This window comes from Oreochromis aureus, linkage group 7 (genome assembly GCF_013358895.1).
Source record: "Oreochromis aureus strain Israel breed Guangdong linkage group 7, ZZ_aureus, whole genome shotgun sequence".
Taxonomy (NCBI): Eukaryota; Metazoa; Chordata; class Actinopteri; order Cichliformes; family Cichlidae; genus Oreochromis; species Oreochromis aureus.
Window position 1 is genome coordinate 60441550 of NC_052948.1, and position 21981 is coordinate 60463530.

General features: G+C 40.1%; 1 protein-coding gene across 4 annotated transcripts in view; it reads left to right on the forward strand.

The window, feature by feature from the left end:
- Positions 1–21981, forward strand: part of ppfibp2b (PPFIA binding protein 2b) — an 88165-nt gene that overhangs the window by 30282 nt on the left and 35902 nt on the right. For 3 of the 4 annotated variants that reach the window (XM_031738304.2, XM_039615709.1, XM_039615711.1), the window contains exons 3-4: positions 3755–3963; positions 21298–21384. In XM_031738304.2, coding sequence (XP_031594164.2) covers positions 3755–3963; positions 21298–21384 — 296 coding nt within the window. Of the gene's footprint in view, positions 1–3754; positions 3964–11174; positions 11602–21297; positions 21385–21981 lie in introns of those variants that run through there. The other variant, XM_031738305.2, reaches the window with a different exon arrangement.

The following is a 21981-nucleotide window of genomic DNA, read 5'->3' on the forward strand; positions in this document are numbered from 1 at the left end:
CGATTTATTTGTCAATACTGGTTTTTCCCTGCACCCAAAATTGATCAGGACCCAGTAAGGAAGCAGACATGAGAGCTGAGTCGTTTGTGGCAACTGTATCAATAGAATCTTGTCAATATCCATCCCCAGTCGTAAGTATATGTGTGACAGTGCATTTGTATTTATTTTTTTACAGTAGAGCTCCAGGAAATGATTATTTACATTATTGAAAGCTTCAACTTATGACAAGCAAACACATTGTCAAGCACATTGTGTAACCTATAAGGTCAAAGGTCAAAAGGGCTACATGAGTGCAGATTGTTTACCATTTTTCATCCATACAATATAACTTACTAGAGCTAAAAATTATATAGTTCAGTGTTTGGGTTTGCTTTGAGTTCAGCTCATACCTTTTTTGTGATCCATAAGTCAAAATTTTGGGTTATTATCTTAAACTTTTGACTTGCTAACCCCAAATTTCAAGCTAATTTCTCAATTTTGAGTTATTTTCTCAAAAGTTTGAGTTAATAAGATAAAATTTTGAGATATTAACCCCAAGTAACAGTGTATAATTTCTGACCACAGCAGGTTAATTGGCAGGCTTGTAATGGTGAGACGGCCTCGTTTTCTGTGTTTGTGTGAATTTTTGTTTGTACAGTATAACAAACGCCGTGTTTGTTGCAGGCAGCTCAGCCTTGGACAGAAAAGATTAGACTGACAGTGGGGTAAATGTTTAATGTGACCGAGCAGCATGATGTGGGAAAAAACATCGGTTCAGTCACAGGGCGAGGAAGAGAAGGACCGACGCGGAGGATTTCCTGTGAATCCGTCACAATCAGAAATGTTTTGGTCACTAATGAAAGTAAAATTTTAGCAAATGGTAAACTATTAGTAGTTACTTTATCATCACTTGTGGTGACTGATGAAACTGTTTTGATAGTGAGTTAATCATTTTATGTAATTTTCTCATATGCTGGATATCTGTGGGAACTTCAATCAATCAAGTAATCTTTAAAAATAACACTGTCGTTTATTTCCAGTTCTTTAGGCGAGGCAGTTCATCAATTGAGAAAATAATCAGCAGATGAAATAAAATTGCAGCTGTATTCTCACAGTTGCCCTGCGACTTGTTTTCACACAGAGAAGTGGAGAAAAGAGGCTTTACTGCTATCATTGTTGTAACTGTTGTTACTATTTGCCTTCAATGTGCTGATCTCACCCAGGCCTTTGAGCTTGCTGTTCCGGCTCTCACTGACCACAAATAGAAAGACATTAAAAATGCCATTAGCGATAGCATCAGCCAGTCGCTAACGAGGAAATTAGAGCCACTTATCAGGAATTTAGATATGTCGGTCATATTGCATTCCATGATCACGACAGCCTTTTCTGTGCTTTTGGGGTTGAAAAGCTTCTTGTGGTAATACTTGTGAAAGCACTCTGCTGGTTAACGATTTCGGTGTTGGTGTTGTTTTTGATCTGTTTGCAGGCAGAGGAGTGGCTGCAAACCTTTATCACAGCTACCTTTTAATACGTTGTCTATATGCTGCCTGTCCTGGGATGTAGATGTTATCAGACGCAGACGGGTCACAGAGTAAAGGCTGTTAATGATGCAGAAATAAACTGTTAGGACTACCTCTGAAATTAAAACGCTTTACAGTTGTAATCAGTTACATACACATTTACTAATACAAGGCCTTGACAGTGTACTAAGTAGCGGGCAACTTGAACTTGTCATTGCATCGCAATTTGCATGCTTTGCTTACCTGACATCATGTATGAAACACCAGCTTCCAAACTGGCGATTTTATTTTAGCTGCAAAATGTCAAAATCTCGTCTCTCACTATGTTTCTACCACTCCACCTTCAGCATCCACCTTCAGACTCTGGGGGATATTCCCCAGTTTGAACTGATATCAGTGTTTTTGTGTTTGCTTTTCCAAAGTAAAATTAATCTTAAATTTGTTTCAAAGTGTTAATAAAGGATTTGTAAGAAGTGTATTATTGTAGCCAGTGTTGGGGAGTAACGGAATACATGTACCTGCATTACGTATTGAAAATACAAAATATGAGTAACTGTATACCGTTACAGTTACTGTTTAAAAAGGTGGTATTCAGTTACTTTGTTGAAAGAAATGGATTACACGGCGGTCTTTCCTGTTTCATATGTTAGGCTATGCCCTCTCTATTTTTGGTAATTCCATGCTGGTGGAAACCCAAACAAAACAGGCATTAAGAGGCTTTAATGCCTGGGTCTCAATTCCGCGGCCCACATAATGACGTGATGAAATATTTTAAAAAATTATTATTCAAAAAATTAATTAATACAAAGGCAATAGGTAGAGTGTAAGCATGTAAATATAATAATAACCACTGCAGCCAAAAAGAGTGCCTGAGGAGCCCAGTTGTAAGTGAGCTATTAAGACTCGACTGTACGCTGTGTTCGTGTTTTCCTCCGAAACAATAAGTTCCGTTGGAGCAGCCTTTCAACGCCTCTCTCTGTCTCTCGCTAGCAAAGTTGACCCAGACAACAAAGTAAAGCTAGTTTTCTGCTACGAGCCCGACACGAACCCTGTGTATTAGCCAGAGGTCCCTTTACTACGGTTCGGAGCCGCGGACCTGTTTTATATACGCGCGGAATAGTTTTCTATACGAGATCGCTGCAAAAAGTGCAGCCTTACCTAATGTCCACCCTCCTGTTACTCATTTTATATTAAGATTTAAAAATCTAGTTGCTATTGGTATGGCGAGTAGCCTTCAGTAACAGTAATAAATCACACAGAAATAGCATGACAATATATTAAGTAATCCAAAGTATTCAGAATACGTTACTCTCACTGAGTAACGTAATGGAATACGTTAAAAAATACATTTTTGGGCATGTATTCCGTAATCTGTAGTGGAATACATTTTGTAAGTAATCTTCTCAACACTGATTATAATGCTCATGTCTCCAGGGTATGGTTATAAATGACAAAACAGAACAAATTATAGCCCAGAAGCACAACTTCAACAGAAAAAGCGACAGGAGACACATTAAAAACACTGTCTCCAAAATAAAGCAGGAATCGACTAGAAGTGAGACATGAGACCGTGGACAGGGCAACACAGGAAGCACAGGGAACAGACACAATGAAGGATATCAGATTAACTCAACACAGGAAGCTAAACCTTTCAATCACTCTATAAAATCCAAAGACTGTGACAAATCTAAAAAAAATATATAACTATTTTCATTCCAGATTTTTCTTGTTTTTTTTTCTTGTAGTGCAGATAAAATAATTCACTTTAAGAATGCTCAGCATTTCAGCTGAAATGTCAGCGATGATCTTTCTGAGACATCGCACATTAGAAGCAGTTCTGACATAGATACCAGCTCAGTGGTGCTTGAGCATCCTGGATTTTCTCTCTGCTTACTTTATTTCAAATAAATGTAGTCCCTGTTCAAACCCATGTGTAGCTTAAACTCAGTCTCTCCATGATAAACGCACGCAGGTTGTTTGTGTTGCGTGCTCTTTTGTTAATTTTGGGCTCTGTTTGCTGTTCTGAAGCCTCTGCAATGTGTGGCTGTTGTTTTAGAGCCACGATTGCTTAAATGCATCCAGATGTTTGTTAGCGTGGGCCATACAGTGCAGGGAAATGATCCAGGTGACACATGGACAGTTTGGAGGCCATGTATCTGAAAGATGTATGGCTCTGATTAAAGTTTGACTTCCTTAGTATTATTAATGTCCTCTAATCCTCTCCTCCCTCTTCTCCTCCATCACTCACACACCAGGTTCAAAAGCAGCAGCGATGGAGTTCTCTAACAGCATGTATGACCTGGGTTCCCCCGTCAGCGCTGGACCGCTGCAGGTCCTTCAGTTAGCTGAGGACCTCAAACTTTCCTTGGAGCTTCAATCCAGCCAGGAGGAGCGAAACAGCCTCCGAGCACAGCTGCCTGCAGAGACCGCACAGGCTCTTGTAGACTGGCTGCAGAGTGGAGCTGTGAGTACACTGTGTGATTCATTTTGATGTTATCCGTCATTTCAGTGTTGATCGTCTTCTACAAGCAGTGTTTATGCACAAAGTTGTGGCATCAAATGGAAACGTGACTTTTCCTTTGTCTGTATTTGAGTTTGTATCAGAGGATTTCAGTGTGATGGATCGGCTTTGACTCTTTATGCCATTGTTTGCACCATGTTTAGTCTCTGCAGCTGAAAATGAGCATCATTCCAGACTGGAGAGTCTGCTCAGCTCATTTTGTTATTCTCGCCTTCTAAGCGTGACAATTCCTGTGTTCTTGTTCCCGTAAAGCATTTTTATATATTTGTTTCTTCTAGTTGAATTTTCAGGCCCTTTATGTTTGTTAGTGCACGAACGAGGCTGAATGGCATTTTACATGCACCAAGTCTCGATGCAGCCTTTCCACTTATTAGTGCGGTTATTTAACAGTCTTGGATGTGTATATAGATTCTTCCATGAAAAATCAACAAGTGCATACTGACTGTTTTTTTTAATAGACTGATAAAAATGTTCATGAATTAATTAAATACTTATTAAATATTTAATGTGCAAAGAAACCATAGAGATTCTGTGGGGGGGGGGGTTCAGCGTTGAAATTAAATAAGGCTGTGGCTATGTGATGGCAAAATGACTTCTGACCTATTGTCACTCAAAATCCCACAGCCAGGGCTGACAGAGCCATAGTCTTAAAGCTGACGTTTGTTCATAAATTGGACACGGTATTTGTTAAATTAATTTTTATTTGTGTACAGAAACTCCAGTTAAGTGCTGAACAGTGGTCTTAATGTTTCTGATGTAACATTTTCATTATGTTATATTGTATTTTTCTAATTTTCTTAAGCATATAGTGATGTGAGTTTTTTAACCTTTCCTGACAATCCTGGTGACTTATTTCCTCTTCAGGAGAACCAGGAGAAAAAAATCAGACTAATAACTCATCAAAAACGCAGGAAAGAGTCAAATTTAAACACAGGTCAATGGACAAGGTTCACAGATGTCTATACAAAAACTGCATGCAATGCTGCTTAAATGGAACTGTGCATAACATTGCATTCACACATTGTCAGACTCGCAGTGCTAGCTCCATCGGCCTTCTTTTCTTGCAGGTTAACTTTTTAACTCATGCAGAATGCAGTTACACACTTGGTACAGACTACATACAGCAGGGAGGAATGACTCATGTTCATACAGATGGCTTTGCACCGGGAGTGCTACCATCTACCAGCTTTGGTTAGTGGCAGGTGGCTGTTTAACATCATAGATCCAACAGCTAACTGGTGCTGTTCATTAATAAATTAGGAGCCGTTGGTTACATTCACCCATGTTCTGAAAGGGGGACCCTGAATGTGTGTACTACAGCTGTGTGATATTTCAGGCTGGACGTAGCGATGAGCAGACAGACTGCCATCCGTAGAGCTGGAGCGCTCACTATCACACGCTTTGTGAAATCTGTTTTGTCTCTCTCAGTAAACCGGGAGTTCATTGAGCTGTTCATTTTAAATTTGCAGCGAGACTCTCGCCATCCTAAGAGATTACACAGATGGGTTAGAAATTTGCACTGTATGCTCAGTGTACACGTCTCTGTGGAGACAAGTTATGTTTACTTGCACTCAGAGCAGGGTAGACTGGCTGGAGATGCAAAAGTAATAGCAGCCGATTTTTGTTTGTTTTTTTTAGAGGAGGATAGCATCTCAAAAATGAAATCAGACATGCAAAATGTTAACAAAAAGAACCAGATGTTTTGTTTTTTGTTGAAGGCTCTCTTACAGGGTCAATATTTATTTTTAAAGCAAGTAGATCAGAGTGCGTAAGTAAAGAAAAGCTGGATTCAGCTGTTCGGTCAGCAGTGATTAGTGCAGGAGTGCTGCATGGTTCAGGATCACAAACAGACTTTGCTTTCATTAGTGCTTTTTGAAAGTCATTCAGATTCAATCCAAATCCAAAGCAGGTTTCTTTAATCTGTGTGTGGTGCGGAGGGTGCTGTAGCATATGCTAGTAAAGACGAGGCTGCCTGCGTCTCAGAACTAATGGAAACAAGATGTTCAGCTTTGAAGTTGAGTATGATCATATTCAGTGATTTGACAGTGAGGGAACTCACATGCAAGTAATGCATTATCTAGTGTTTTCACAGCATGGGGACAGTTGCCTTGGGGTCAGAGGGGTCAGCCGAAAGGTCAGAGCAAGAGGAAGAGGAGAGGAATTTGGCTGCTGTGCTCCAGAATAGCTATTCTCTGCTGCACAAGCTCAGCATGTCTCTGTGAGGATGAGCTCAGGGCTCATTTGGTCTCTGTCCCAGTCTGACGTTTCATCTATTCCTGCTTTCTTTCTTGCTCGCTTCTTTTCCTTTTTTGGTTTCCTGCTTGTTGTCGTGCTTTTCCTACAAAGTCATACTTAAGCTAATTTGGCATTGACAGCTAGACATATACAGTGACAGGGCGATACAGCCAAAGTTACCCTACCGATGTCTAACTTCAGCTTTAATGCATCATCTGAAGTTTGGTTATGTATCAGTGAAACATGTTATCAGGATGTGTTTTGCTCCATATATATGAATGAAAGCATTTATTTTATTTTCTACACTAAAATACTTTTCACATCACAGGTTACCACTCAGAATGTTTCATCTTTATTAACCCTTTCATGGATTTCAGCAAAAAGGGAAATAAGCGGAGAGATTTAGGACAAGTTCCATTAGGTTCTCCTCAGAGACATCATTACATCTCCATTATTATCAACTTCCTGTGCAGCTTTCCCTCCCTCACACCCTGTCTCTGTCCTGTGTGGCCTCTCAGCCAGTCCAAGTTCTCTGTTTATGTATACTCTTTACTATTTTACCCCCCTCCCTCTTTCTTTTCCTTCATCCATTCTTTTTCACTGTGTAAAGCTACTGTTCTTGCTCACTGATACTTTGCATTTATGGACACATTCCATTTAGTTTTTAATGCAAGCTTGTTTGTAAATGAGGTAGTTTCTATTTAGGCACTCAAATGTCTGTCGAGAGGATTGGATTGCTCAGGGCTGCTGCTGTAAGGTAGGTCTAACTGCTCCAATACATTATAGCAAGTGTGATATGGTTTGATGTTGGAGACCTTGCAGCTCAGGCAGTGGATCTTTTGGTATTTTGTTAAAAATGTAGTTTTTTGACTTTCCTGCTTTTGTCATTTATGTGAGGTTGTTTTCTTCTTCTGTTGCCGAGTTTTGTCCTGCAGCAGTGCAAAGTTTTACGCACAGTTATTGAGATGGAAAGTAGATCTTGGAAAGCAGCGTTTTGAACTCCTACTTTGTTTCAACAGCAGATGTCTCACATGTTGCACTCAATCACTGGCCAAGCCTCCCTCCACCCTTCCCTTCCTCCCTCTTGCCTTCTTTGTTTCTTCCTCTCTTTGATTCACTGCTGCTTTCCTCCACAGTGCTGTCCCACATTTCAGTCCAAGTTCAGTGTGATGTGCACAGTGTTGTACGTGACACTTTTGTCTTTATTAATATGTTATTTTAATTCATGCAGCCCAGCAGCACGAGGTGGGTGTTTTACAATAAGGTCACCATTTAAAATCTAACACTGTCTGGAGGCTGTTAATCATCTTCAGTGCCAAAGGCTTTTTCCCAATGCATTAATACAGTATCACTCCAGTTCCCTGCTTCTTCTTTTTAAGCATTTTATTTAAATAAATACTCAAAGAGGTCAAGGTAGAAGAATTACTTGTTCTCTCTGTTCCACTCCCTTTGGTGAGTTTAAAATTTTAAGCAAAAGCCAAAACTGTATTTGATCCAGAATACACCGTTCTCCCTTCCAAGTATTTTTATTCTTTTGAGTCTTCGGACCACTGCTTTTTTTTAAAAATTGCTCTGTGGAAATGTATTTCTCCTCATCCACATCATCCACTGGAGTCCCTTTGGTAGTTACTATACACCCAGCATCACAGGTTAAACTGCAGATGCTCAGGAGGAAGTACACACAAGGTGACTTCAAGTTAAAAACACTGTAGAGGATTCAGGAAAATGACTTTGAGGAAAGAGAAGAAGCAGAAATAAACACAAACATGCCTTTCTTCAACTTGGAAAATTCATGCATTAATACAGAGTGTTCAGGGTTTGCGCTGACCGTCTTGTCAAACCAAGTGGATATATCCTAATCTAGCCACTTTTTCCAGTTGTGCAATTGTAGAAGGTTATTAGTAACTAAACAAGACAAAAACCATTAAAAAAGTTCCTGTTAAGTTATCTGAGTCAGTAGATCAGGGATTAAGGAGTTAAGTGTGGCATTTCTTTACAGGAACAGTGTCTCACTGAGTCTGGATAATCCACAGTCAACAGTTTCCAGAGGGACTGTTCCTGCAGTGGAAAGCTGCTAACATTGCCTGCAAATTTCAATAGCAGATGAACAAAAGCCTGGCAGATAATCAAGGCAGCTAGAATGTAAGGCTGGCTGCTCCCTCTCATGCTCATCCTGTCCACCTTCTCCCCCCTTCCTATAGCCTGAGCAACAGGATCAAAGTCAGTTGTGCTCTGCAATTAGTCTGCACCCCACGGCCTTCTCTCCAGAGCATACTTCACAGTGAAGCACACACTCACACATGTAAACACAGGAAGCATCATAAGTGTATTTCTGGCAGGAAGTTGTGATAGCCGGTGACTGCTGCTCATTACTGCTGACCCACAGATGGTTGTCTCCTGTGTTCTTCACGGAGATGAACATTTTCAGTTTTCCCCAAACCTGCTGAAGAGTAAATATACAAAAAATACTGAACTGTTCAATTTGTGGTATATATAGAAATACAACTATACAAGTTCTTTCAGCAGAGACTGATAAGAGTTTATTAAAAATGAGATGGAATGAAAGAAAATAGGTCAGGATTTTACTTTTACAGAGCCAGGTCCCAGATTTAATGTTTTCATTCAGTAGTTTATTATTTTGTTATATTTCTTTGTTTGTTTTTGTATTTTTCATTGAAAAATTGATTCGTCTATAATACAGTCATGTGGTGACAGAAGATGCCAGAATACTCTGTGTAGCTTCGTACCCTATTTAACATTACACATAGTAGTGCGATTTATTTCGTGTTTTCTGCCCGTCCTGCAGGCTGACAGTTTTGAATTATAAAGATTTTTTTTATTTTTTCTTCAACAATTTTTACACTTGAATTTGAAGGAGTGGGTAGAACTATTAAGAATTTAAAAGTAAGAGAGAAATATCGGGGAGCTGTTTTACCCTCAGCTGATTTCGGTTCCCCTTTTGTTCCCTAAGCACATCGGTTAAAACCATTCACTGCATGTAAACAAGGTTAACTGTGGTACAGACATTCTCTTCATGTATGGAAGACAGACATAAACTTGAAGACCTTTGACAATCTCTGAGAGTGACTGCAGTCGTCAGGCTGCGACTGTTTGCAGAAATGTTTGCTCCTATCAGGTGACCTGAGCTTGTGATCAAAGTGGTCATGAGTGTTCAGCACCCTCAGGGTGTAGGGAACTAATTAGTCACCACAAGTTGTGATGAATTAGGAGCTATCTTTGTCAAACTGAATGTGTCCAGTGTTCAATGGTTTTTCGTTTGAGCCGATTTAATGCAAGTTTGCTCGGCTAATGTCATCTCAGGATGGTGCTGCATGATGGTGATTATCCCCCTTGTTCACAGTATTCACAGAGTATTTTCCTTTATTTGATAAAATACTGTCATTTGGTATCCAAATGACAGTATTTTATCATTTGGTATCCAAATGACAGTGCAAAATATTGCAATACTATGTTGTAACTACATGCCACCCTGTAAAACGATTATATTTGGGGGGTTTAACAGTTTTCTGCCTCATTTGAAACACCTATAATATGTTTCCCTTTCATCATTTTTATATTTTTCACCGTTCTCCATGGCCCCTCCCTCTAACTGAGGTCGGCGGCACTCAGTCAGCACGGTAAGAAGAAGAGTTCAGTGAGCAGAGATTATTGGAAAGAAATGAACATGATTTAGTGATGTACAGGATTTAGATAGAGATATTTGGCAGTTAGACCCTGATGGCTGTGTTGGTGTTAGGGATTAGAGCAGGACCTCCCGGAGGCTGCTGGTGGAGGTGAAGATGGAGGCTTGAATGGAGCCTGAGAGATGAGAGGCAGTGATGGGGAGGAGGCGGGTTGCATGAAGGCGACCGCAAAGGAGAAATATTTAAAGTACGCGGCGAGAATGCTGATTGGTCTGAACAAGGCTGGGAGAAAGATGATTGGACTAGATCACTGATGTCACAAACAGCTTGACAGCTTGTAAAAGTGGAAGAGATTTGAAGCTCAGATTTAGCCGGCAACACCTGGGAGCAGACAGATGTGAGACCGTAGATCTACCTTATTGAACTTGCGCATAAGCTTCGTTAAAATGATGCATGAGACAGACCTTCTACTTGAGCGTGCACAGGAGCGTGAAAGCGGCAGAAAGATTGTATTAAGAGACAAAGTTGGAGGAAGAAAGCCTGGCTATATCAAAATTTACAGTATTTTGACTTATTACAGCTCTATTTTCAGTAATACAAAGCACGACTCCATGAAATTTTAGTTTACATCCAACTTTTTTTACATTTTAGGACTTGAATCACCTGTAATCATCTGCACAAAAGCGATATTTGTTACTGGGGTTTGTGTGGCTGTAAATAAACTTGCCGTTCAGACCAAATGGCTGACATTGTTGTGGTGGACTGTAAAATACACAGGAAATGGAAACCTGAGCTAAAGGGTTTAAACATGGAGAGGCTCACACACAGAGACAGATGGACAGGAGGCAAAGAAAGTGAGGCAGCGTCTCCCGGCACTGTGACTTAATTAAAAGAGCACACGAAAAAAAGGAGGGAGACGGACCTCTTGGCATGATTTGTGTTTGTGCTGACAGTACAGCCTGTTGCTGCTTTGCCCACTTATCTGACATCAGATGCTGCTGCATTAGAGGCTACATATGAGAGTGGGAGAGAGGAAACATAGGCCAAGACTGAGACACAAACAGATGACAGGGAAAGAAGAAAAACGGCAAACCCTCCTACCGCCCCCCTCCTTCTTTTTCGGCTTGACCATTTGGCTGTCAGATGGACCTCGGCAGAGAGCGAGAGAGAAAAGAGGGAGAACGATTCAAAAGTGAAGAAAGGAAGAAAAGAGAAGGAGAAGGGGAAAGGAAGGAGGGCAAAGGAGGGGGACCAACAACTCCAACCAGAACGGGAATAGAAGAGGGCATGGAGGAGGCAGAGAGCGTCCAGGGAAAAGGACAAATAAGTTGGAAAGTGAACAAGGGGAGTAAGTAGGGAGAGGGAGAGAAAGAGAGGGACAAAACAGTGGGACTAAAGAAGGAAAGAGAGGAGTAGGAGGAGGGGGACCAAGCAGAGGGGAGTTTTCCCTCTGAGGAGGCAGAGATCATAAAAAGCCCTCCTCCACAGCTGTGAACATCGCAGTCACACGCACACTTGCATGACAGTACTCACATGCTGCAGCAGTTTGCTCAGTCCACTTTTAGTTTGTAAAACTTGCACAAAAGACACACTCAGAGGCTGACAGTCCCATAAGAACACAAGAAAATAGGCAGGGCAGCAATGGGCTGGGAGCATGGAGACTCCCATTGACTTCTACAGACACTTCTCCTGGCTGAAAAAGGTGAGTTAGGGTTTGTTTTATTTTCATGCTCCTTCTCCTGCGTCTTCTTCTTCCCCCCTTTTAAAAAAATATTTGTGTCTGTCCATGTTGCACATTCCTTTCATTAGATTGATGCCTCGGAGGAAACTTTTAGTTGGAAAACAGAGAGAGGGGAGCGATGTTTGAAGGGGAAGCTGCCGTCGCGAAGCAGTTGTTCCACTTTAGATGCCTGTCATTGTCCTGCTGTTATTGTTTTATTTCCTGGCGACAGACTTTCTGATGTAATTTCCCTCAGCCCAAGAGCTGGACTGCATCTCCAGTTGTTGTTGTTGTGTTATGAAGGCACGCATCCACGAGGACTGCGTTATCAGATTGGAAATATTATCAGCTGATTGTTGTTGTCAAAGCAGTGTCTAATGCTCCGGGGGTTAAGCAGAGAGAGACTTAGCGCTGCAGGATCTGTGTTGTAAAGACATGTGAGCAAGTCTTTAACTGATGAGATGCCACTTTTGTCTGATTTACTTGGGTGTATTTAATTCCTCTTTAAAATCGTGAAGCTCTGCTGCTTTTAAGCATGCTAGTGTTTTACATTATTTCAGTTTCTTTCTTCAAGATGTGACCTTTAAACTAACGTTCACAGATCATTCACAGAGTTCCAGCAACTGCTAAGGTCAATGGCAAAGAGCACAAGGTGACAGTAAATCAACTTATGCTGTTTTGGTTGATGCCTCTCTGTGGGATTTATTCTGTGAATATGTATGATAAGAATTTAGCTGTGCAAAAAAGAAAAACAGTCTCCTTTCATGCAGAGTTTTCTGCACTGAAGGTGTCGCTCTGTCTCTTTTAAGGGGCTCCTTCACATGCTTAAAAGATTTTGCTGCATTTTGCCTCATTCACATCATTCTGCATGACTTCCTATCTGTTTCTCTAATATCTAGCATTTAACGCTAACACTTTATTCTACTGGGTCTTCTCTGAAACAGTGACTCATCAGATTAATGGAAAGTTTAAGCCTGTCAGTGAGTGGCCGTAGACTTCTATGAGCCTTGTGTCATTTTGATGGATTATTATTTCATTTTTTGCCACAGTGGACGTATATTTTGAGAAGTGACTCTTCACCAGGGCAGAAAATGTGTAAAAACAGGCTCTGTGTTTGACTTCTTGAAGTAGACCTGGACTGAAGACATGTTGGCCAGTCTGCACTTCGTCACACTACTTCAAAAGGCTGTGAGAGGGTCAGGACTTGGTTATAAGGTTAGATAAGAGCATCTTACCACTTGGCCACCATCTTGAGATACACTTTTAGGAACGTTATTAAGTCAGTTTTATCTTTTAGCTAAATGAACGAGATGAATAACTTTCATTTCAAAGTTTACTGGGATAAAAAATATCCATCCATCTTCTACTGCTTATGCAGGTCTGGTAGGAGGGTTCAGCACTCTAAGCAAAACAGCACAGACTTCCCTCATTGCGTTCATGAAATCACCAGTCAAGAAGTTTGCTAAACTTACCCCAAACTTAGGTTTATTAATGGCACAATCTAGAGCACTGATACAATCAATCGTCTACCTTCAGTGCACTGAACAAATGTGATGCTACTTCATGTTATAGTTACAGTTGGAAAGAGGAACTTGGGTGACAAAGTTAACCATAGACTGAACCAATAACAGTAGACATGCCGATAACGACCCAGCTGAAACTGTCCTGAACTCTGTTTTGCTCTGTCAGTGCATCTTTGTGATTTTCAGCTGCCTCTTACTGTTTCAAATCGTCCAACAGATTTCTGTTCAGGATTTGTTTTACTGCCACATCTGCATCTTATAATGTATCTGAGGTGGAGTGAAGTTAGGGGTGGAGTGAAATAGCATTAAATAAATGAACCCTTACAAAAGGCTGTGATGCAGGTACACTGATATACACAGATGCATCTGTGTGTGAGGATGTATATCTGAGTTCTTGTGCTTGCTGTTGACCTGGCCAGCATGTTTGAAATAAACATTAGCATGTTAAGAGGTAAAACTAAAATAATTTAACAATATTTATGCAAGGTGTTCACTGAATCTCTTTTCTTACATTTTTTTCTTTTAATTTGTCAGTTGGGTCCAAATAAAGTAAATAGTCCAACTTCAGTCTATTTTGTTAAAAATGGAATGAAGCCTTCGTTAACACTCAGTAGATCAGCTTGACGTCAATGCTAGCCCACGTGAGATACTCTCCTGCTCATCCTATTGGCAGTCTCATTCTGGCAGTTATAACGCTCATCACGCTGCTTCAGCCTTCATAGTTGCTTTGCGACTCACTTCTACTCCACAACTGATCCACCTCAGTGTCCTGGATATGATCATTTATTCTTGCTTTGTTCTGTGGGTGGGTGTGGGCTTTCCACATATGCTCAGAGAACATCACAGGGTCCCACAACAGCAAAGCTGCTGTGTTCCAGATATGACAACAGTGATAAACCAGTTTATTAGACCAGTGTAAGGTTTTTTTCCTTAAATTAACCAAAATATTGTTTTATTTTTCTGTAATGATCAATGCACCAGTGTGCAGAAGTTCAGGCCTTTTGACTTTCTTCTGTTAATTATTTTTATTCAGTTTCACTCACTTCTCTCGATATTAATTGTGTTTTATTGCTGTACAGCACTTTGTGGCTTTTATGTCTTTGAAAAGCACCATATAAATAAAGTTCACTCCCTTACTTACTAATCAAAATTCTATTTTTAAAGCTAAAATGCAATTATCGTTGTTATCTATGAATTTTCAAAGTTAGTGCTTTACAAAAAAACTCTAGAAAGTACAGTTATTTACTTGCATTTGAAAAATGTGTTTAATGTTTGAATTGATTAATTTCTGATTTCTCAGAGAAATCCAATGTGCCAGCTCAACTTTGGGCATCAAAACAGAAACTCAGTTAATTCAGTGTTTTTATGATAGGTGGTCTGATACATTTGTTAAGCACTGTACATATTTACTTCAGATAATGAGGACCAAATTAACAAAGAGTTTTAAAGTTCAAATTAGGTGATCATTTTGTTTAATCAGTGTGTGATGGTTATTTCCAGACAGAGAAAAGTCCAATTATTTTAGTAGTATACTAAACCAGCTATCATTCCCTTCTCCCACACTGCCAGCTTGGTCCTGTTTCCTTTTTCTTTGTCTTTTTTTAAACAAACGTAACAGTAAACAGCTGTTTTCATCTTCGAATTGCTGAGGCTAACGTGATTATAGTGGTAAGATCAAGATGAAGGTTAATCAAACTTGGATCTGGAGAAACAGAAATGACAATTCATCCTAAATGTCACTGACTCACCTTCAGATTCACTTTCCACACTCAGTGGGACTGTTTACTGTCAAGCTGAGCAGACATCAAATTGAATTGGACTTTAAATTGCATTTAGAGACACTGTGGTGTGACTAGAGAGAATACCTAAGCTAATGTGCTGCACACGCTGCTGCAGCGCTAAATCGAATGAGCACTCACGACTCAGATTAGAGCCAACGAGGGACGAAACCAAAAACTAAAAGCGTTTGGTTTTGGATAGAAGGTCAGGCTTTGACTTTGAGCAGTAAAAATTCTACATGAATTTTGTGGACGTACATGTTGCCTGCTTACAGAGCGCTGACCGTTGGAGCACTTTTATGTGAATCACTAAAAGTAGGTGGGTAGTGTGCTGCATGTTGTCATGCATTCTTAGACACTGGGATCATGCACGCCACTGTATGTCATTACAGTTCCACCCATTCCACTGGCCACAACATTTATTGTGAATACACCGAGAAAAGTACGACTATAATAAAACCAACACCCTCTGTATTCATTCCAGTGTAATCATTTATATTGAGTGGATACTGTTTCCTCTCCTCTTGTGCAAAGCCTTGTTAAATATTTGGTCAGCTGCAGTGAAGTGCACTCACTTTATATAAATTGTACTAAAACTATGATTATAATTTCATTAGTGTTGAATAAAATATGAATTTTGTGGTCCTGTTTTTTGAGAGAACATCCTGAAAAAACGGTATTTCGTATTTAGCTCTAAATGATTGAAATATTTTCTTGGCTGATTAGGGGAATTATTATCATAAATACCTAATATATTTGAATAAAAATGTGCTATGTAAGCAAAAACCGTTCAAGGTAATGGGTCAGTATTTATTTAACTGATGCTCCACGCTGTTTTTACTTGTACTGGAAGTACTTTTACTTCATGATACAAACTGAAACACTTCTAAAAACTTAATATTTTCTAGGTTCACAGAGAGAATCTGTTTAATTTAATTTTTACTACTACTAATATTCGAGTAATTTTCAGCTAAATTTCCCAGATTTATTCAGAAGTGCTAATGGGAATCTCAAGGAAATTAACTGAAAAACAACTGCAGTGCTGTAATACATAATGATGGTGCAAAGACATTACGCTGTGGCCCCAAACTGTCTTGCTCTGTCCATTCTCACACAATCCACCAGGCGATAACAGATTGATAAAAACAGACTGGCCTGGTTTCTTTTATCGGTCCATTCAAGCGCTGCGTCATCACCACCCTGAAATGGCTTTGCTTCTCTTTGGTCTTCTGATGGGAAGATCTGTGATCACAGCAGATTTCCCACTGGATTGAGAAACTGTAAATGTAACATTATTACAACCTTACATTTTATAACTTAAGAGACACTGAAAGAAACAGTTTGTCGCCCACCCCCTTTCTACCCCCGTCTCTGTTTAGTTTCAAGTCTGATAATGGGTTTAATGCATCCATATGGTCCGCGTCAGGTGACCTCGCTGGTGTACATCCTGTGACCTCAGTTTCAGACAGTTCATCGAGGATTACAGGCTGATTTTAGGGTTTTTCATCTGTGCGCTGAGACGGCCTGAGAGGGATGAAAGAGACTGATAAGGTTTTGGAAGCTCACTAATGTGCCTTGAAGCTAAAGTTTACAGTAGTTGTTGTGGCATCAGATAAGAGTTTCAGCTAAAAGCACAAAAAAACCCTCGATGTTTATGTTTTCTTCAAAACTGGGTCATCGTCATGATAGTAGGAAAGGTCGGCTTCTTGTAGCAAACAGTTACATTTACACTGCTGCATATTTTAGCCTAAAGGCGTTTTATATATTTATTTTTTTTGGACTTTGAAGCTAGTTAAGCCAATCGTAGTTTAGACGGGTGTGGAGTGGATTTTTGGCAGTAAGAGGCTTAAATGTTGATTGCTTAAATGACAGTAATGGTTGTGGGGATTGTTGGCAAATCTGGGCCCCCCCTCAAATCTTTAGGGACAGATGCAGAAAGTTCCACCGACACACGATCATCATTGTACAGGAAAACACTGCAGATGCCATGATCAGCATAGTTTGTGGTTAAAAATTAAATATCATTTAATTCCACCAAAAACATGCTGAGATTTTCTTGAAGAAAAATATTTAACAAATGAAATATATATTTTTCCCCTCCTCTCTGGACTGTCTCATGCCCTACAGAACTGGATTTCTGGAACATGGACACATTTCAGTGTTTAGTTCTTTGTAGTAATGTTAACATGCAGATTCCCTTTAAAATGTCCCGATCAACCTCAGCATTCATTTAAAATGCGATTTGAACTCCTACAGGACAAATGCGACCATTTCATGTTTGCAAATTGGTTGTTAACTTAAGTTTTAGTATCACCAGTGGGATGTTTGATGAATACACCTACATGCTGCTGATGGAAATGCAATCAGCGGTAACCGAGTTCAGTACTTCAGATATTAAAACAAACTAATTGTTTTAGCAAAAATGTGCTAACAGCTGAGGTGAACTGCAGTGCTGAGTGACGACAATGTGGTTTAACTACTACAAGTGACATTTACTTTAAATTCAGGTCTAAATTTCACACACAGTCTTGATCAATTCAATTCAATTCAATTTTATTTATATAGCGCCAAATGACAACAAAAGTCGCTTCAAGGCGCTTCATATTGTACAGTAGATACAGAGAAAAACCCAACAATCATATGACCCCCTATGAGCAAGCACTTTGGCGACAGTGGGAAGGAAAAACTCCCTTTTAACAGGAAGAAACCTCCGGCAGAACCAGGCTCAGGGAGGGGCGGGGCTGGGGTGAGAGAAGGAAAACAGGATAAAGACATGCTGTGGAAGAGAGACAGAGATTAATAACAGATATGATTCGATGCAGAGAGGTCTATTAATACATAGTGAGTGAGAAAGGTGACTGGAAAGGAAAAACTCAATGCATCATGGGAATCCCCGGCAGCCTACATCTATTGCAGCATAACTAAAGGAGGATTCAGGGTCACCTGGTCCAGCCCTAACTATATGCTTTAGCAAAAAGGAAAGTTTGAAGCCTAATCTTAAAAGTAGAGATAGTGTCTGTCTCCCGAATCCAAACTGGAAGCTGGTTCCACAGAAGAGGGGCCTGAAAACTGAAGGCTCTGCCTCCCATTCTACTTTTAAATACTCTAGGAACAACAAGTAGACCTGCAGAGCGAGAGCGAAGTGCTCTAATAGGGTGATATGGTACTACAAGGTCATTAAGATAAGATGGAGCCTGATTATTTAAGACCTTGTATGTGAGGAGCAGGATTTTGAATTCAATTCTGGATTTAACAGGAAGCCAATGAAGGAAGCCAAAACAGGAGAAATCTGTTTCTCTTTCTAGTCCCTGTCAGGACTCTTGCTGCAGCATTTTGGATTAACTGAAGGCTTTTCAAGGAGTTTTTAGGACATCCTGATAATAATGAATTACAGTAGTCCAGCCTGGAAGTAATGAATGCATGAACTAGTTTTTCAGCATCACTCTGAGACAGGATATTTCTAATTTTAGAGATGTTGCGCAAATGGAAGAAAGCAGTCTTACATATTTGTTTAATATGTGCATTGAAGGACATGTCCTGGTCAAAAATGACTCCAAGGTTCCTCACAGCGTTACTGGAGGCCAAGGTAATGCCATCCAGAGTAAGAATCTGGTTAGATACCATATTTCTAAGATTTTCAGGGCCGAGTACAATAACCTCAGTTTGATCTGAATTAAGAAGCAGAAAGTTAGCGGCCATCCAGGTCTTTATGTCTTTAATACATTACCAGAACAAACATCAGTTCATTTACAGCAGCGACTGCTTTCTGTCATTTTAGGTAGAAACAGATCTATACTGGACTTTTGGGCTGGTGTCAATACTAGTTAGGTTCATACTTTTATAACATATATCCACACTGGATGTTTGGTGGTGAGAGGGAAAAACACAATCAAACATGTAGAAGCAGGTGCAAGTGAAATTATCTTTTGAATATCATAAAGCAGCCAAGTAAACGCAGACATGGTCGAGATGAGCACCAGAATGGAGAAGAGAGGTGGTTTAAGTGACTCTGAACATGACACGGTTGTTGATGTCAAACAAGGTGGTCGGAATATTTTAGAAACTGCTGATCTACTGGGATTTTCCTAAATAAAACAGGGTTTGCAGAGCCTGAAATGGTCTGAAAAAAGAAAACACCCGGTGAGTGTCCTGTGTGACAATGCCCAGCTGATGTAAGACGTCAACAGTAACTCAGAGACTCACTCCTTACAACCAAGATTTGTTGAAGAGCACTTCTGAATGCGCAACACTTCAAAACTTGAAGCGGATGAACTACAGCAGGAGAAGACCACACCAGGTGCCTACCTGAGTACTATTCACATACATCCCTTTAATGACCACAGCGTACCTTATCTTCTGACGGCTGTTTCCAGCAGGATGGCACGCCATGTCTGAAAGCTCAAATTATTTCAAACTGGTGTCTTGAACATGACGATGCGTTCACTGTGCTCCAACGGCCTCCAGAATCACCAGATACCAATCCAGCAGAGCACCTTTGGGATCTAATGTATCAGGAGATTATCATCATAGATGTTTAACTGACAGTTGTCATGTCAGTATACACCAAAACCTCTGAGGAATGTTTCCAGCACCTTGTTGAATCTGGTTTAAAAAAAATAGCCAGATTTCTATTAATGGCAAACATATTGTTTAAGCTCCAGTTTTAAGAGCTCATTCGGTTTGAGCTGTAATGTAATATTGCTGTTTCCCACACAGCCCTTGTTTGGCATTGAAACAATGTTACTGGCCAGTGTACATCACTCTGTTTCTTAACATTATGTAGGGTTAGCACAAAGCTAAATCTCAGCTGTCACAAGCCTAGCATGCAGTTTAACAGGCCTGCAAATGCATGCTGCTTTAGCCAAAGTGTTTCTAACAACAGGTGGTATTTCTAATCTTGCTGACAGAAGCAGAAAATATCATCTTATCATAAGAATGTTTTCCTCTCTTTCCAAATGTTTGCAGCAGCATGTTGAGGAGCCAGCAGCATTCAAACACATTCTGACTGTTAAAGCTGAACAGAGAAATGGAAACAGGACAGACATCATCATTCAGGAATAAAGCCATTTAAAATTGTTCGGCTTGACTTTCATTTTCACTTCCTGAGTTGTGGAGTGCATAATTCTGCCATAACCTTAATAGCAGGGCACTCAGGAACTGGCAAAAGAACTTCTGACCAAAGGGAAATGTCTCTTTCACTGTGTGCATGTTCTTAAGTTCACATTAGAAAGCATTTCTATTTCGAGACAGATCCTGACACAGCTTTTTCTCCTGACAGGCTGCTGCAAATACATTGATAACTGATATGTTTTGTTAGACTTACAGTAGTCAGAGATGAAAAAGGTGGAAATTATAGCACAAGCTTTAGCACAATGTCGATGACTTGGCTCCGCTATCCTGCTATTTCCAGATTAACAGGAGTCAGATGAGTCAGATGATGTTTCATAACTTCGTATCATGTGCTTTGTGAAAAATGTGTATTTATACAGCATCGGCTCTGTGAGTTCCTTGTGCAAGAGTCAGCAGTCTTGCCCAGACCAGCTCTGGACATTAAGCGAGAGGATTATGTGTACAGCTTGGTTCTTTGAAGCATCAGCAGCACAAAAATCAGCAATATTCTGACATTTATATGCATTTAACATTAACAGCTAAGCCATGTTATTGGCTGTTTATAATCTTACTGTATAGATATTTCAGTCTGACTAGCTGTAATATAACAGTTTACACGTCAATTCAACATTGGCAATATGTATGTTTGCTGGGTCATGCTTTTTGCTTTTGTTCAGAGTATCCCAGACAAAGTAAATAAGCTATTTTCTGACTTAAACAGAACTTTTTATAATATATTTGTGCAGTTTTGTGAATAATAGATGGTCTTTTCTGTTTTAGAGAACCCAGTTGTGTTTGGCTTATGAGTAGCTAGATGAAATTGCCCCTGTCTTAGGGAAGCCCATCCTCCTGTGTTTGTTGGGTGGTAAAGGTGTAATTCAGCATCAGAGCTGCCAAGATTAGCTTCCACGTGCCAAACTAAGATGTTTAGGATGAGCAGGCATCTATTCATTTGTGGTTTAGACAAATAAACACTCATTAGGACGCTTTTGTTGCAGGCTAACAAGTTGTCATCTCCACCTCTTACATACACACCAAAAAAAGCCACTGACTAAAATCCACTAACAGAAGCTTGGAAACGGTCACCTTGGCTACCTTCATTTTTTCTATACAGTCTTTGGTGTAAACAAGACTGCAGTTTTGCTGATTTAGGGACAGAGGATGTGCCTCTCTGCTTCACTGCTTGAAGATAAAAATAGGCCATCCCTTATCTTTCATCTTTAACCTCTTCATGAACTTGTGTGTTTCTTCTGTGTGCATTTGTCCAGGTGAACCTGTGTTCTCCAGCCAACAATGAAACTTACCAAGAACGACTGCTTCGCCTAGAGGGAGACAAGGAGTCTCTGGTGCTACAGGTCAGATATTTCTTATCTATCTAAGTTATAGACAACTGAACATTTAATACAAAGACACATACAGTATGCACGCAACGTGACCTGTGCTGCCTGTGTACTTTCATATCACATTTTTGGAGTGTATTTTTTCTTTGCTGTCCCACTTTGATTGTTCAGATATGGTTGTGGTTATTTTGGCATGCACAGCTACATCTAATTTTTTGATCCCTGCCATAATGAGCCAGGAGACTGTCTGGCAGGATTTGTTCCACGCTGGAAAAACATCTTCTCTTCTAATCTGTAATCCTCCGAGTTCAGATATTTCGTGTTATTTCATAACAAAACATGTCCGGACACCTTCCAAAGCATGTGAGGGTGTTTACATACAACTCGTGCAGTAACCGCCAGCGTCTAGTCGGCTGCAGTAAAGATGATTATATGTCATCTAACTATATGATGTCAGGAGGTGCTCTGTGCTGTCAAAACTCTTTAATAGCCAGTTCATGCAGCTGTGATTTCCACAGTCTATCTTTACATTCCTCCTAGTTAATTTGTCATTTTGGAACTGCCCCTTTATGCTCTCTGTGTATGTTTGTTTTATGCTCTGGGGAAGCCCAC